The sequence below is a fragment of the Saccostrea cucullata genome, unplaced genomic scaffold, assembly GCF_032062105.1.
Source record: "Saccostrea cucullata isolate Sc308-1 unplaced genomic scaffold, CSIRO_AGI_Scuc_v1 ctg5469, whole genome shotgun sequence".
Lineage (NCBI taxonomy): Eukaryota > Metazoa > Mollusca > Bivalvia > Ostreida > Ostreidae > Saccostrea > Saccostrea cuccullata.
This window is the reverse complement of record NW_026929694.1, coordinates 1-16060: the sequence shown is the minus strand read 5'-3', so window position 1 is coordinate 16060 and position 16060 is coordinate 1. Positions and strand designations below refer to the sequence as shown.

General features: G+C 32.4%; 1 protein-coding gene across 1 annotated transcript; it reads left to right on the top strand.

Annotated features, from left to right (window-relative positions):
- The first annotated feature begins 331 nt into the window (after positions 1-331).
- On the top strand, positions 332-13137 carry LOC134281858 (IgGFc-binding protein-like). The gene is made up of 10 exons (XM_062764296.1): positions 332-381; positions 2031-2066; positions 2474-2553; positions 4664-4735; positions 5031-5163; positions 5240-5334; positions 5780-5848; positions 7295-7382; positions 11639-11734; positions 11818-13137. The coding sequence occupies exons 1-10, from the start codon at positions 363-365 to the stop codon at positions 13050-13052; spliced, it is 1923 nt and encodes a 640-aa protein (XP_062620280.1). The 5' UTR covers positions 332-362; the 3' UTR covers positions 13053-13137.
- The last annotated feature ends 2923 nt before the right edge of the window (positions 13138-16060 follow it).

Here is a 16060-nt window from a genome sequence, read left to right as displayed (position 1 = left end):
ATTGAAAATTTTAGGACCTTTTAATTGGTAATAAAAAAAACTGTAATCAACTTTCCCCAAAAGGGCAAAAGGTTAACTTATTAGGATTTTTCAAGGGACAATTGACCACAAATTATAATACATGACTGTATATTATTATCTCGCACTGAGGATCTAGCAATTTTACAGCAAAACTATTTTACATCTGAAAAATAATGCTGTTATTATAATAAGCTTAGACAGTAAGACTAGAATGTCAATTTTTCGTATAAATTGTATTTTATCTTTCTAGTTGTTAACATGAACTTTGAAGTCTTATCTATATGTCATTGGCTCAATCAAATAAAGAATGTCCTGTCCAGACTAGTGCATTCTGATTAACAATGTCCTCAAGAAGCACAGGTAATGATTATTTCTCCGCCAAAATTTACACACAGTGTATATATTTTTTAATATCAGAAATTTCTAAAGAAAAGCGTGAATTTCTTCTTAACACACGTAATCTCGCATTGAGCCGGAGATGTTCTAATTAAAAAAATATGAATTAAGATAAAGTATAATTTAATGTAAATCAATCAACGAAGATAAATGTAATCAGAAATTATAACTTCTAAAACATTTAATATAAAAGGGTACATATAATGTAATCAGAACTCATTGCAGAAAGGTTATGATGTCAACTTTAAGTAGTACATGTAAATGACCTTTCTTCTTGTTTTTCCACACTGACAATCCTCGGAAAACTTATCTCTATACTATGCCGTTGAATGTACAGCATTATTTCATTGTGTTATCATCAGATATACAGGGTGTCCCAAAACATATGTTACACTTTTAATCTTCTATAAAATGTCTATGCCTTAAGTTACATTTATGAAATTTAAAACAAATAACAAAATTGTTATAATTTTTTTTGTCAAGTATACATTTGTTAGAGTTTTTTTATTGATCATCAACAATTTTCCTTTAGAATAACATATGTTATTTTACAACATGGTCCAAATGACATCCCTTTATACATGTATTAACATTGATTGAACAGGATTTTCTGAAGTTTTTCAGTACCAAGCTTTACATGTAACATTCCAAAAGTTTAGAGGTTTGCTTTTCCCACGTTAAAATTGGTTTCATCGAATTTCAGAATTTCAGATTCTCTTTATTGACAATATTTTTAAGATGAAAGTGGGCTTCATCGTTAAACCATATAACATCTGTTAAATTTTCAGAGTCGAGTTAAATTAAAATCCATTTGTCAAACTCTAAACACTTCTGATTTCTGTCCCCTTCAAATGCTGAATCACACTTCTCTTGTAAGGAATCAATTTAATATCAAAATTTAGTATTCTATGAACACTTGATTTACCAAAGCTGCCATCTTGTTCATGCAGTACCCGTCTAAGGAATTTTTGTAAAGTTTCAGTAATGACTCTATCAATGGTTTCAATACTCTCTTTAAATACGGGCACTCCTTGGACTTCTAATACCGGAATAGTGCCTTATGTCATTTATGGTTCCTCTAACTTCTAACTCCTTCACAAATCTGTAAAATAGCATTCTGTTAAACACTTTCATTTCAGGTTGGTGTATTCGCAAGGTTCTAATAACTAAAGTAGCATATTTAAACCAATAGTAAAGTTTGACAATTTCTACTAGTTGTTCACATGAAGGTTCCATATTAAAATATGATGACGTCATCAGAATCATGACACAATCAGAATTTCCCGAAAGTTTGTCAAATAAAATTTATGCTTATATACTAAATGTTGACAAAATATCTTTGTGAATGCTTTTGGTTTCACAAATTTATAGATGATTAAAAGTGTAACGTATGTTTTGGGAAACCCTGTATTAACTTACATTTAAAAGCGAAAAGCCTCAAAATTCAATTCAATGTTACTTGTTAAAATGTACAGTGCCAGAAAGAAGAAGGCATGGTTTTAACTTTATTGCGCCCTAAAAATGTAATGACATCAAAAAGTTTTGAAACTGGCTTAAATATTAGTTAAATATTTTGAAACTGGCTTAAATATTAGTTTCAATATTTTTTGTAGAATTGTTGATAATCCTAACCTTAGTGTCTGGCTCAGGTAAGTTTTAAATGATATTCAATATAATTGATAAATAACTGCATTTTCCTATTAAATGACCTTATTGGTTTTTTTTAGGTAATCTGAAAAAAACCCAGTATTTTGTCTGTGAATAAATGGACCGATGTGGTATTTTGTCACAAATGAAAAGAAAATAATTGGTTGTCCCTGTCAAATGTATGAAAAAGGATTGCAGTCCGTTATCTTAAAATTTGCACATTTTTCAGATCTGGCAGGAAAACTATTTGCCTGAATATAATTGATTATTACCTTTTATCAACAAAATAAGTTGATACATGTGTAACAAACCAAGTTTAAAATGTTTTGGTCCTAAATTGGGTCTCACAGTTTGGCGACAAAGTATGTATAATGCAATATATTTCATATACGAGTTTTGTCTTTTTCAGCTGCTCTGTATTGTTTGTCCTGTACTGATTCTGTTTCTCCAAGACATTGTCACACGGTCAGAAAATGCAGCGAAGGGGAGGTAGGCCTATGTTGTTTCTCACAAGGGTACTATATCACAAACCAATGTCAAAAATGTCATTTCTGCCTCCAACTGGGATTCCTGGCTGCCTATGAATGCTTAGTGATTTTAATGCAACTGCAGATACTCTGGGTAAATAAATACACTTTACTTAATTCTGTCTTCGACAAATCGATAGGAATAAAATGAAATCGTTTAGATTAGACCAATATGCAAATTTAGAAAAAATAATAAATTGGAAAAAAGACGTGTTTTAAAATATTAACGTTTATAGTTTCTTTGTCCGAGATAAAATTACAAAATAGGAAAATTAATGTACTTTATTTCTACATAAAGTTACTTGTTCATCGATAGGCGCGGTTAAAAAAAATCAGGGACGTGACAAATATAGACAGAAGCGAGGCTTAGAGCACATGGATTTGTGGAATCAAAAGCATGTAAATATGCGGGATAACTATCAGGGTTTTTGCTGGCATGATAATTTTATATATAAGCACCTTCTGTAGTTACGCAAATTATCATGTTAGCCACTCGATTGACCACATAGTGAAACTAATATATTTGTAAGCGTCTTTGAGAACATAGCAGACAATGATCTAAAACAATCTTTACATGAAATATATGGAGATAACGAACAGACAAACAATTCAAATCTTGAGCAGAGCAAACACGTACCTTCAAAACATCAGAGGAGGGATCAGTTGGCATGGGGTAGTGAGCATCCCCTGCAGACAGGTCACATCCGCCGTGTGCTCCTTGTCAATATCGGGAAATAACGGGAAAAGTGTCGTCAATTCAGTGTACTGTAGATCACTAAATTTTCGCGACATCTTATTTTAGCGAGACAAAATTTTCGCGATTTGTGGTTATTGCTCTATTTATTCTTAAGAAATACTATTATACGCGAGAATTAAATTTTGGCGAGTGCACTGTCTCGCGTAATTACGCGAAAATAAAGTTCTTGCGAATAAAATGTGATTTACAGTATATATAAAATGGAATAACAATTAGTAAAAAAAACGACAGTCAGCATTTGACTCAATTATATATTGTATTTGCTGATAAGGTTATTGTATCGACCATACAACTTACGCAGTGATGACTTTAAACTAGACTGCTAATACTCTTGTTTCATCAACTTGTTTGTCAGTAATTTACCTCTTTTTAAAATTGTTCATACGAAGAACATGCTCTTGTGTATTGAATCATCTGAGAGATATAAACCCCGTATGCAGGTGATTAAGGTACTGCGCATATTGGTGCATAAGTAAGGGAAGTTGACGATAGAAAAGTTAAAGTCATCAAGTTTATCATATAGTTTGGTTGTTAGATTACCATTAGCGTCTTTTTCAAGTAAAATATCCAAGTATGAAACAGAAGTGTCAGATTCTGTGTTATCTTTATCTCAAGCTCACCAGGATATATCGTATCGATGCAGGAATGGAAATTACCATTGTTAATTGACAATACGTCGTCGATATATCTAAATGTCGAATTCAAGGCCAAAGCAAGTGTTTCTTCTTTTCATGCATGGAATTTAGCATAAATTTTGCTTCATATGAATACAAAAATAGGTCTGCAAATAACGGAGAGTAATTGGTACTCATTGGCATTCCAATAGATTGTTGGAAGACATAGTTGCTTTTTCATAAAAAAAAATGGAATAGGTACATGTATAAGGCCTAAAATACAGACCAATGGATATTACTGGATAACCTTCTGCCCATGAAAACTTGTTTTTTTCTTAAAATATTCAAATATTACCGGGTGCATTGTATTTGTTGTTAAATACGAAACACGGGACAAAATACATGATAAACAGTTTTGAGCAATATTTTACGTCTAAAGCGACAGAACAAGTTTTCTAAGATGGTAGATATATGTCCTTTTGAATCAAGTGCAAGGATTAATATGAAAAAATAAACCCGGCCCTCAAACATGAAATATTACTGAATTTATATTATAAACATTCTCTTAGCAGGATCCTTCAAACACCTCCTTAATTTTATTTTGATAGTCACTTGCACAAATTAAGATTGGACACAGTTTTATCATTAAGAATATTTCTTCTACCAATCAAGATGATAAAATTAAAACATTTATTTCACAGGTATGTTTTACGGAGTCTCACACCACTGAGAATGGTGCGGTTGTGTATGACACAGGATGTGCTACTTCACAGGTTATCATTACTCTCTTTTTGTTAAGTTATGCCGAAACTACATGTATATCAAAGTTTACTAGTATACTAATTTCATAAATGATGGTCTTAAGACTGTTTTGGACGCTTCTTTATCCTTATCTACTAAGAAATATTAGTTTTTAAGATATTATTGTATCAAACACCATCGTAGGTCATTTATTTGCAGAAATAAGTAATAGATACAGAGAATAACGATTTGAAAGAAATACAGCATTTACTTCAAGAAATTAAATATGTTTATTATTTAATTTATCGAAAACTTCTTATAATAAAGAAATGTCGAACGAAACGTGTCCGCCCTGATAAACTGAAGAGCCTGCACGGCGTGGATCCACATTATCACCATTCTCAGTGTATGGAATGCTGTACCTCTCATCTGTGTAACAACCAGGGATGTGGACAACCAGGTATTACTCCCTCCTATACATTAATTTAAAAACAAATTTACTAATAGCATAATATAAACACAGTTTAAAATTGCAGGATATCCAATGACCCGTGGACCTGCCTGTTTTGACTGCCAACAGGTATCCGACCCTATGCTATGTGATAAAATAAAAGTTTGCGACATGAACCAGGTAGATACATTGATGAATTGCACATTGCAATGTTCTTACATAAATTTGAGCTTCAGATAACTATGTACTTTACTGCTTTAAATTCATTTTGCTCTCATAGTGATTTTTATTATGCGCCCGGATCGATAGACAGGTCCTGTCTGTCTGTTTATCTGTTTGTCTTTCTGACTGTTGTCAACTTTAACCTTCGCCATAACTTTTGAACCGTGACAGATAGAGACTTCATCTTTAGTATGCATACTCCACTTATTAAGCTAATTCAAATGACATCAAAATCAATGACCTTCTGACCATGACTGTGACCTATATTCTATATAAACACTTCATATATATTATGCATATTCACTAATTAATTTCTTTCAAATAACACCAAGGCCAATAACCTTGTGACCTATACATTAATGTCGTAAATGAGTTTCTAATTTAAATAATTATAATGTTAAAGGTGTGCTATCTTCAAAAGGAAGTTGAATTTGGAGACGTCCTCTTCACGTCAAGTTGCATCAACAAACATGTAAGGATTATTATTCTTTTTATGTCTTAGAATAACAAACAAGCATGCTGTATTAATGCTGTATGAATATATGTTTGTAGGAAGGTACAATTTCTAAAATGAGGTTTATTATTGACAAACAAATTGATGAAACCAAAATATAAGCAGTCTCGTTTAAACTCAAAATGTTTAAAGTTGTATGGCACATTTATATACAATCACCTTTTCAGCAGATAAAATTGTTGACTGACGTTTTGCATACAAATTGTTAGGTCATTAATTTACACACTGAAATATCAATGGGTTTTAACGTTATTTTCCAAACATGACAGGAAGCATACAGCTGACTCCTCCATGGCACCTGATCCCACTTTTGTTATTTTGGAGGTTCGTGTTTTTTCTCTGCTCCTATTTTGTATTATTTAATGGACTTTTGAGCTGGAACACTTTTTGACTTCTACATATTATATTTCGTATACTTTATTTGTTTATTATGTCACAGGGTGATAATTACTTGTTTTAATTTTATTCCAATATCCTTTGCCATACTTTAAGTGGAAAAGTATGATTTCCATACATAGGGCCAATCTCTTATACATGAAGGATATGAAGATAACGAACAATCTTTTATATCAAAGTCCATAAACCAATACAAAATAGGAGCAGAGCAAACACGGACCTCTGAAACAACAGAGGTGGGATCAGGTGCCAAAGAGGAGTAAGCATCCCCCGCCGACCGGTCAAACCTGAGCTGTGCTCTTTATCATGATCGGGAAATAACGGAAAATTCAGGCGTCAATTCAGTGTTTAAATAATGGACTAACAATTTGTATAAAAATATCTATGAGCATTTGACTAAAAGATAGACTGTATTTGCTGACAAGGTCATTGTATCGACCATATAACTTACGAAATGATGACTTTAAATGAGACTTTTTGTTTTATCAAATTGTTTACGTACGACTATTTTTTTCTAATTTGAAGATTTCATTAATTCAAGTAAAAGCAACTAATTTTAAAACAAATCAGACTTCGCATTTAAAACTTGCACAAGGAAAATAAGTATCAGCATCCATCTAGCATCTGGATTAGCATTTTGCGTGTTTAGTGTACAGCATTGTCAGAATCATTTATTTTATCATTAGCAAACAAATGATGGAAGTAGCAAATTTACCATTAACTTACTTAAAATAGGCAAACTTCAATGCACAATGATTAAAATTCTACTGAAGCTGTACTTTGTATGAGAATTTTGCGTACTGATATACTGGTAGCTTGCGACGAAGCTTGCATATTATCGATGTTTCTTATCTAAATACTTTATCAGGGCACGAACCTACTTTGTCATTGATTTATCTGGTCTTATGGAAGTGTAGCAATATAGTAGTATATCTCCGTTACGAATGACCTTATTTCAATAAAAATTTCAGTATCAACTTTGTTAACAGGATAAGTATTTTATTTTAGGCTTGCACATCGGATGTGGATGTATTTGGAAAACGAAATCTTCAAAGCTGTTCTAAATGCTGTCTGGCTGATTTATGTAATGATGAATGTAAGCATCAAGGAACTAAAGCATTTGATATACACTGCAGTGGAAAAGTTCTACTGAAATACATAAAATAATGGTAGTCAATAAATACTGCAGATTTATAATCTGCTTCAAGTCTTAATTTGCAAAAGTAGAATGGATGAAAATATTTTTTTCTTAACAAAATAAGCCATTACTTTACCGAATTAAGGAATATATCTGTTCTATTATTACCATCTATGTGATAAAATCACAGTGTAGAATTCAGTGTTATGGTATTTTCATTTTAACGTTTCTGTCCTGCTATATTTAGTCGATAGCATATCTGAACCAAGGGATCAAGTGAGCTTTTATGATCAATAATTTTCCTTTGTCTGTCGTTTTCGTTGTTGCCGTCGTCATCGTAAACTACTTGGCCTATCTCTCTATAATTTCATTCAAACTTAAAGCAAAGTATCGTTATACATGTTATATGAAGGGAATTTTTAAGTTTGTCAAGTTTTTCAAAGTATGATAATCAAGAATTGGCAAGAGTCATTGGATAATTGGACAATTATATTTAAGTCCTATCAAGAAGTCCTAAGTCAGAAAAACGTTTTATGTGAATGCTTCCGAACATTGAGAAGATACGGAATTGTTCACATGATGTTCTCTGGTAACAAGATGAGCCTAAAAGATAAAGGGTGATGTGTAAAGACTAATGTATGCCGCCCCCTTTTTATCCAGCAAATTAATAGCCATTCTCTGTAACCACTTAAACTTCGTTGCCACACATAGTCACCGAATTTGATGAATCTTCACCCATGCTTAGTACTTGACACCAGAAACAAATGTCAAACAAAATTTCGTTGCTATGTGTCTCGGTTGCTATGGTAACAGCCAGAAAAGTATGAAAAATCGAGATTTTCAGCCACTTTAAATCTTGACCGTGGCTTAATAAAAACCAGAAAAAGCATACAAACCATTCTCACAAAAACATGACACCTTGATGTCACTTAAACTGTAAAGAAACTGTTTAGAATATATCTCTAAGTAAGTGGTAACCAAGGGTACATTTGGAATACATTTAAAATGGTGAAATATGCTGAAAATAACTCCGTATTCACTAATGGTAGGTGTTACATGCTCAAACTCAATCAACGACTTAATAAAAACAATGAAAATGTTTGAGTATATAAGTAAAAGCAATATAATTCTATAAATAACTTTTATGGTTGCCAAGGTAACACAGTGTAACCATGCAAAACTAGTAACTAAGATTGGGATAATGCTACTGTCTCGAGGAAAAACATGAAAATTCAAGATTGGCAAATATGCATCCTTAGGACCTTGCAATACCAAAACCATAAGAAAAATTGGGTATAAATGCTACTTTGCAGTGTTACCATGGAAACAAAGTACCAGTGCTTAAAAGTGCATTATTTTTCGCTGCATTAAGAATTAAATTGCCGTTTAATCAAGAAACAAATTAAAGGAATCAGCTTGAAAAGTACTTATCTGTTAGAAATGAAGTTGAATATCAAATATTGATTAAATTTGATGAATAAAACAACACTGTTGCTATGGTTACCAAGAAGGGAAAATGTTCGATTTTGTGAACTTTATATCAATATTAAACCCTGTGTGCCAACTTCTTGCATCCACTTAGAGATTGGATGACAGTCAAAATTAAAAGTCAAGTTAGCTGTTTATAATTATCAATCATAAAAGTTTTGGGAATCTACATTTAAGGGTACGTATCCAAGGAAAGAAAATATTTTTTTAGGTTTTTAAGCATATTTTTTCTGCTTATTTCCATAGCAACGCTCTATTTAAAGAATCTAATCTGAATATTTTCAAATGGGAAAACTTGGAGCACACCAATATCTTATAAAATTGATCATTAGTTATGAGGAAATGTGCTTTTTTTAAAGATAGGATCAGATTTAAACATACAGAGTGTTACTTTGAAGGCTCCCTGTGGTATAAAAACCTTGGCAACCATTGCCAACCAAAATGAAATATCATATTTTGTTCTTGGTATATGTTTCAAGGCTTTTTTTTTCTATTATTTGGTCACATTTCATCCTATAATTGCTTTCTATTTTTACGTGTATGACTTTATAAAATTTAATGAATTTTTTTTTTACTTTTGAATACTTTGTTACCATAGTAACGTATGTAATAGTTGATTTACCAAACATGTTCATCATGCATTTGAGACATCTGACCTTCAACTTTTGGAAACAGTCACTGCCAATTGTTTGCTTTGCCGCAAATGTTAACTGTGGGGCTCTAAACATGTTAAAAATGCCATTTTCCGAACTTTAAGACATGTTGCCATGGTAACTATAAAACATAGCAACCAATTTTTGCCTGATTTCAGTTTAGGGTATCAATGACTTTTATCATAGAGAGTTTGGAGAAATTCTGAGACTATGCGTGCCACAGCTCCTATATAAAAATTCAAGTCATTACAGAGAATGGCTCTTTAATTTATTCTACAACTATTTTGATAGTTTTCAAAAAAGAGTTAATGAATACAACGCCTTTTGAATCGATTCAATAGTTCCGATAGATGTATTTGTTAGGATTGCTCCATTATTTTCTTATTTTTTGACCTCCTGACAACAGAATGCGGCCTGGTTTGAAAAAAAATGTTCTTTTATGAAAAGAGAATAGGCATGTCCTAGTTCAATAAAAAGATATGCACGTCCAAGGAATCTACCCATTTACTCATTTACCGAGAACCGTAATCTGAAACGTGAAAATGACGAGCAATATTCAAAACAGGAGAATTGAAAACACGGACCTCCAAAATATCAGAGGTGGGATCAGGTGCCATGGATGGAGGAGTGAGCATGCCCTTCCGACCGGTCATTACCGCCGTGTGCTCCTTGTCATTATCGTGAAATATCGGAAAAATCCGTCGTCAATTCAGTGTATAAATATTTGACTAACAATTAGAATCAAAAAAGTCAGTCAGCATTTGACTCTATTTCTAGGAAAGCAAGTTTTAATGCCTTTTTTTTCAAAGTATACATTCTCAGTATTTTTGAGTACTCGATTGTTATGCAATTAACTCATTTAGCTGATTGGTCAGTCGGAAGTTATTGCCAGTACCTCAATTATCATATGAATTGATTCTTGCGTTAGAAAAAAATATATCATCGATCTGTTTATTATTGGGAAAGCAAGCTATATTTGACAATGTTTTAATCACAATTTTAACATTTTAGCGCAGTAAGAAAAATTTCCCCCTTGAATATATAAGTAGATATCAATAATTACAGCAACTGGTCAAACGAAAAATGTATTTTTTTTTAGTTTTTATACTGTAAGTCCTTTTAATTTTCAAAATCTGAAAAAGTGCCAATTGCGATAGTTTTATTTTCACGCTGCAAGATATAAATTAAAAATTTCGAATAAAATTAAAAAAAACGCTTTTAAGAACTAATCCTGACATTCCTGACGGGTTTAATTTCGCGGAAAAATGATAAATCGCAAACATAGCGAAATTCAAACCCTCGTGATTAACAGTATTTTAAGGGCTTTATAAAATGAAGCGGTTTAGAATGTAATGGGATTCAGATGTAAACTTGTTACTCCTCCTCGGAAAAGAGATTTATATCTTCCAAATTACGTTTCTGTTTTTAGTAAAAGTACTATTCAATTAAGATACAAACATCAGTGATTAAGTACATGCAAAACATGGAGTAAAATTTGGATATTTAGTTTTTGTCAATTCACAGGGAGGGGGAGGGGTATGGTACATTATCCTTTATAGCGAAACCCTCAAAGCGTCTTTAGAACTACAATATTTGTATATTCTAATAAGAGAGGTACATCAATTTTCCTAATTTCATATCATGGCCCTGATGGTTGGATCGGGCCTAAATGGGGGAGCAAAGCATTAAAAGAGATTATATACATATAATAGGAAAATATTTCTTCAGAAAACAACAGGACTGTGATAAATTATATCAATATCCAATGCAATGTTTAAATAGTGCAGACTTAATTGTTTTTATCATGGTTAAGCAGGAATACAATACAATTCGTATTATGAATGCAAGCAACAAATATTACTCTGGAGAGTATTGTGACATATGGAAGTCGTATTTAATTTTGTGTGTGAACGACCAGACATACATGCATGACCAAAGCACTTTTTAATAGATAGAAGACAGCTCTCGACTTTTTAATAAAATTGAATTTAAAAAAAAGTAGAAATTGAAATGAATTGAAGGTAGTATGTGAATAATAAAATAAAATAATTCATGCAATGTTCTCATGTGTAGGCGGTGATATGACCCATCCTCCTTCCACGCCAGGTTCCTTATTGGTATCGACAACAACACTTACACCATCAAGTACTCAAGTACCAAGATCAATGGGTAAATCATTCTACATTTTTAACATTCAATCAAGCACATGATCACCTACCTGTATTTTACATTCTTACAAATTTGAATTGCAGGTAGTAGAGGTGAGGAGTTTCTGATCTTATTTATGAAAAATCATCTTTTAGCGATGGGGAACTTGAGTGTTTACATAACGACAGACAATGAAACAACAATTAAAATATTTACATCTCCTCGTTTGAATGCAAACATTAAATCGGTTATTAATTTTACGTCCAGCTTAACGCTAGGTCTCCCTATAGACCTTGTTTGTGAATATTTTACTGTTGAACCTAAAGGTTTAATACTACAGACCTCTGAATTATCATCTATAACAATCTTTGATCGTTTTGGTATGGACACAAATGATGGGACACTTATAATTCCAACAAGGAAACTCTCGAACAAATATATTATTTCTTCAACTGACCCATATACTACGGAAAGTTATTACTATAGTCAGTTTGCTATAGGTGCACTCTATAACAGGACATTTGTAGAGATAACATTCAAATTTAAGGACAACACTCCTCTCACTATACAGGGTAAATCATACAGAGACGGAGATGTTTTCAACGTGATGTTAGAAAGATTTGATACATTACAAATTGCGCATACCACAGATCTCTCCGGCTCCTTCATAACGTCCAACAAACCTGTCACAGTTTTCTCTGGAAATAGATGTCAGCGTTTGAAATATGGTTGCAGTCACATGGTAACACAACTTCCTCCGACAACCGAAATAGATACTAAATATATTATACCTCCTTTCTACACCAATGACGGGACTTTAATTCAAGTACTTAGTGAGAATGGTAGTTCAGTTAACTCAAGTGTTGGAAGCAGCGTTTCAAACTTTCATTTAAATGAAAAAGGATACAAGAATATTGAAGTAACTTCAAATGTGACAACAGTTATAGAATCAGATCAACCTGTCCTTGTTACTGCTTTCGGAATGGGTAATAAGTCCAGTAATTATCATCCGTACATGACGGTCGTACCAGGAATCCACCAGTATCTCGATTACTACAAGGTAGCTGTACCAGCAGGATATGCAGAAAATTTTATCTGCTTGATTGTTCCATCGCAATCTCTGAACAACCTACGCATTAACGGATTTTCTGTATATCATTACACCGTTGTATATCAGAGCGCATTGACATTAGCAAAATCGTTCAGTGTTCGTACCTTAAAAGTCCAAAGTGGAACTATTGTTTTGTCAACATCTGATGCATCACAATTTGGACTTATTGTTTATGGTCATCGGATTGCTGATGGTTACGGTTTTGCGGGAAATTTTGTCCTCCCATAAACGTTAAAAAATGAATTCAAAGTGTTTACTTTGTTAGTGAATATTAATATTGTATTTGACATGAATATTAATTCAATATAAGCGTGTTTTTAATCATAACAGCTTACTTTAACTTTATTGGATTGGTATAACTTACGAATAAAATAAAAAAAAAATACTACTTACTTAATTTATAACTAATCAGGATAAAGCTCTTTAGTTAAAATACTAGTAGTAATTTGAAACAAATATCTTCTGTGTTCGTCATTTCGTCTGCATCTTTACAAAATATAAAATCAATTCAGTCTTCATTCGAATGAATAAACAATCGTTTTGGTGATATAATTACTTTTTTGTTGGACAGGTCGAGTATATATAGTACATTTAGTTTTGTAGGTAGAATTACCTACCTTTGCATTTATTACCTACTCCTGGTAGCTTTATTTAGTTATTTCAATCCAAATTTTCAGAAATTTGATTTTGTTTAATATAGACAAATAAACTCGCAAATAACTGGCAACAAATATTCATACTAGGTGTGTTTAAAAAATCAATCCAAAATAAATATAGATTATGCATTGCTGCATTTTAAGACTTTAACGCAAAAAAATGTATTTTTATTGTTTGAGTAACTGTCCACCGGTGTGTTAGGTGAGGCATTGTTAAGTATGATCACTTAACATTCTCTTGAATAATTACCAATCCAATATCATGTTAACCAGAACTGATCTCATTTGTTAGTGCATTCAAGAAGTAACTGTTTATTCACAAATTAACTGTTGTATATAGCCCAAAACATTTCATACTCTGACTGCAATTGCGCAAAAAAGACCCATCTTCAAGAGTAACCTTTTCATGAATTGATATCAGATGAGGTCAGGGTTGACAATTATCACTGCATCAATGTGCGATTTTGTGTACATCCAGAGAAAAATGTTGATTCAAGAAAAAAAGTTTGATTTGGTTGCTAACTAAAGCTACCTCAGATAGGAAAGTAAAGGTATGTCTAGGTAATTTAAGCCACATGGCTAAAGTTAGTGATTGTACCAGACCTGTTGAAATAAAAAAAAAATATGCTAAAAATTAAGTTCACGAAACAACATCCCAAATCGAAAAATTGATGAGTAAAGTTACTGTAAGGGCTTAAAATTGTTCAACGTTATTAGCAAGATGTCTTGTATAGAACTTCCGGATGACATATATTTGATTGTGTATACTTAATTCAATATAAACTGAAAATGAAAGTGGAAAGTGAAATGAACTAAAAGTAATTGTACTCGAATTTTCATTAAAGATTTACACATTGTAAGAAGAACAAATACGGACGTCTGGAGTGAGTATCCATATTGACCGTTCATATATACCATGGGTCTCTTAAGAAGAGCTGGTAAACAGAGAGGTTCGTAGGCAATTCAATGTTAAAAAAGCCTTAATTTTTTTCTGAAAAAAATGTCCCTCAACAACTGTCATGACAGATGGTATTTGCAAATAAATATTTATACCTATCAATCACAGAATTTTAGAATATTGACTTCAACCGAGATTGTTGGAACCTTTGTATCATCAGCCTATTTGTCAGTAGCCTGGACTTCTTTTAAGATAATTCGTTCGAAGTAGGACATAAGCTTGCGCATTGAATAAACCGGAATACATACGCGGGCCGTTCAAAATTATGCGGACTGTGCTATTATTTACTCTTACAGACGTCATACAGTTATGAAATTTCAAAGAAATATGTATCTTAATGATTCCAATAAATTTTGGGCAAATTTTCTGCATTAAAAAAAAATTATACGAAAATAATCGGTATGTTGATATCGCTGATGGAGACGTACGGAGCACGACAAAAAAATTGAAGCAAAAGCATGCGGAATCCAAAATTTAACTCATTATATTTCTATAATTTGCGATATTTTTCGACAATTTTCTCGAATGCTTCTTTAAATTGTTCTATTATTATGTATTTAGATTTCTGACATGATATTTGGAGTACTAACAGAAATATAGTGATTTATCCTCCGATGCGATTCCCGTGAAACGACTGTGAAAATGACGACTCCTGAATTGACGGCGCACCACACTTTTGTTAAATTGCGTATGATGCTCGAGATATCGCCAACATATATCCAAAATATGCATAATTAAACATGTAGTTAACATTCGTCCACAAATAGCAAATTGAAATCTTAGACCGTTAGACCTCTGTAAAGAGGCTATACGGGAGGACGGGAGGACGATTATCGACGAAAACTTTATCCGATTTGTAAAGAACGTGATTGAGAGTCACCGGTATCATACTATATCTCATAAATACCTGAATTTTTTCGTTTTAAAACAAAAAAAGAATATTCTTTACTTGTTTAATCAATTTAAAGCTTGACAAGAAATGGTGTCTGGATGTTGAGTAGATAAGGTAACTAAAACTGTACTCTTAGCATGCTTGAGAGAATGTTGAGAAAATGAAAGCTCAATCACACATTTTTTTTAATAATGCCTGTGACGTCGAAGATTTTGCTGCTCCATGACTTAATTATATGTCCCCAAAAAATCACTAAAAATCGATACCAATTTATAACATTTGTGTGAAAATTAGCGACATCAATCAACCAAACTTGTAAGAGATTTATTAGGACCCGACACTCCAAACCACACTTTTAGTAGATATGATTTTTTGCATAGAGCAGATTAATATCTGATTTGAATTATGCAAGTAGTTGTAGAGTGTTTCGGCTATTAAGAAGCCTCTTCAGGGGTCACGGACATAAATCATGGTGTTTGTTTTAGGTGAGACCGGATTATCTCGTCACCTATATTATTGTGTTTGCTGTAAGCAATGATTGGTTGAGAATTAAATAAAGTTTTGCATTCTGGATTTCTAAGAATGGTGTTCCAATATTTCAGAATTCGTTTTTTCAGTCCTTTAACGCAAGGGTTAAATTTAGTAACCAGTACTGTAGGGTTACGTAATGACTGTTCTTTAGTCTTTTTGATGATGAGTTTTGATCGGTTAGTGTTGATCGTTTCCTTGA

What these genes read in the sequence shown, in the direction of transcription:
- LOC134281858 (XM_062764296.1), top strand. An exon ending in CAAGTTGCATCAACAAACAT is followed by an intron (nt 5,849 to 7,294) that starts GTAAGGATTATT and finishes ATTTTATTTTAG; the next exon opens with GCTTGCACATCGGATGTGGA. An exon ending in TGATTTATGTAATGATGAAT is followed by an intron (nt 7,383 to 11,638) that starts GTAAGCATCAAG and finishes TCTCATGTGTAG; the next exon opens with GCGGTGATATGACCCATCCT.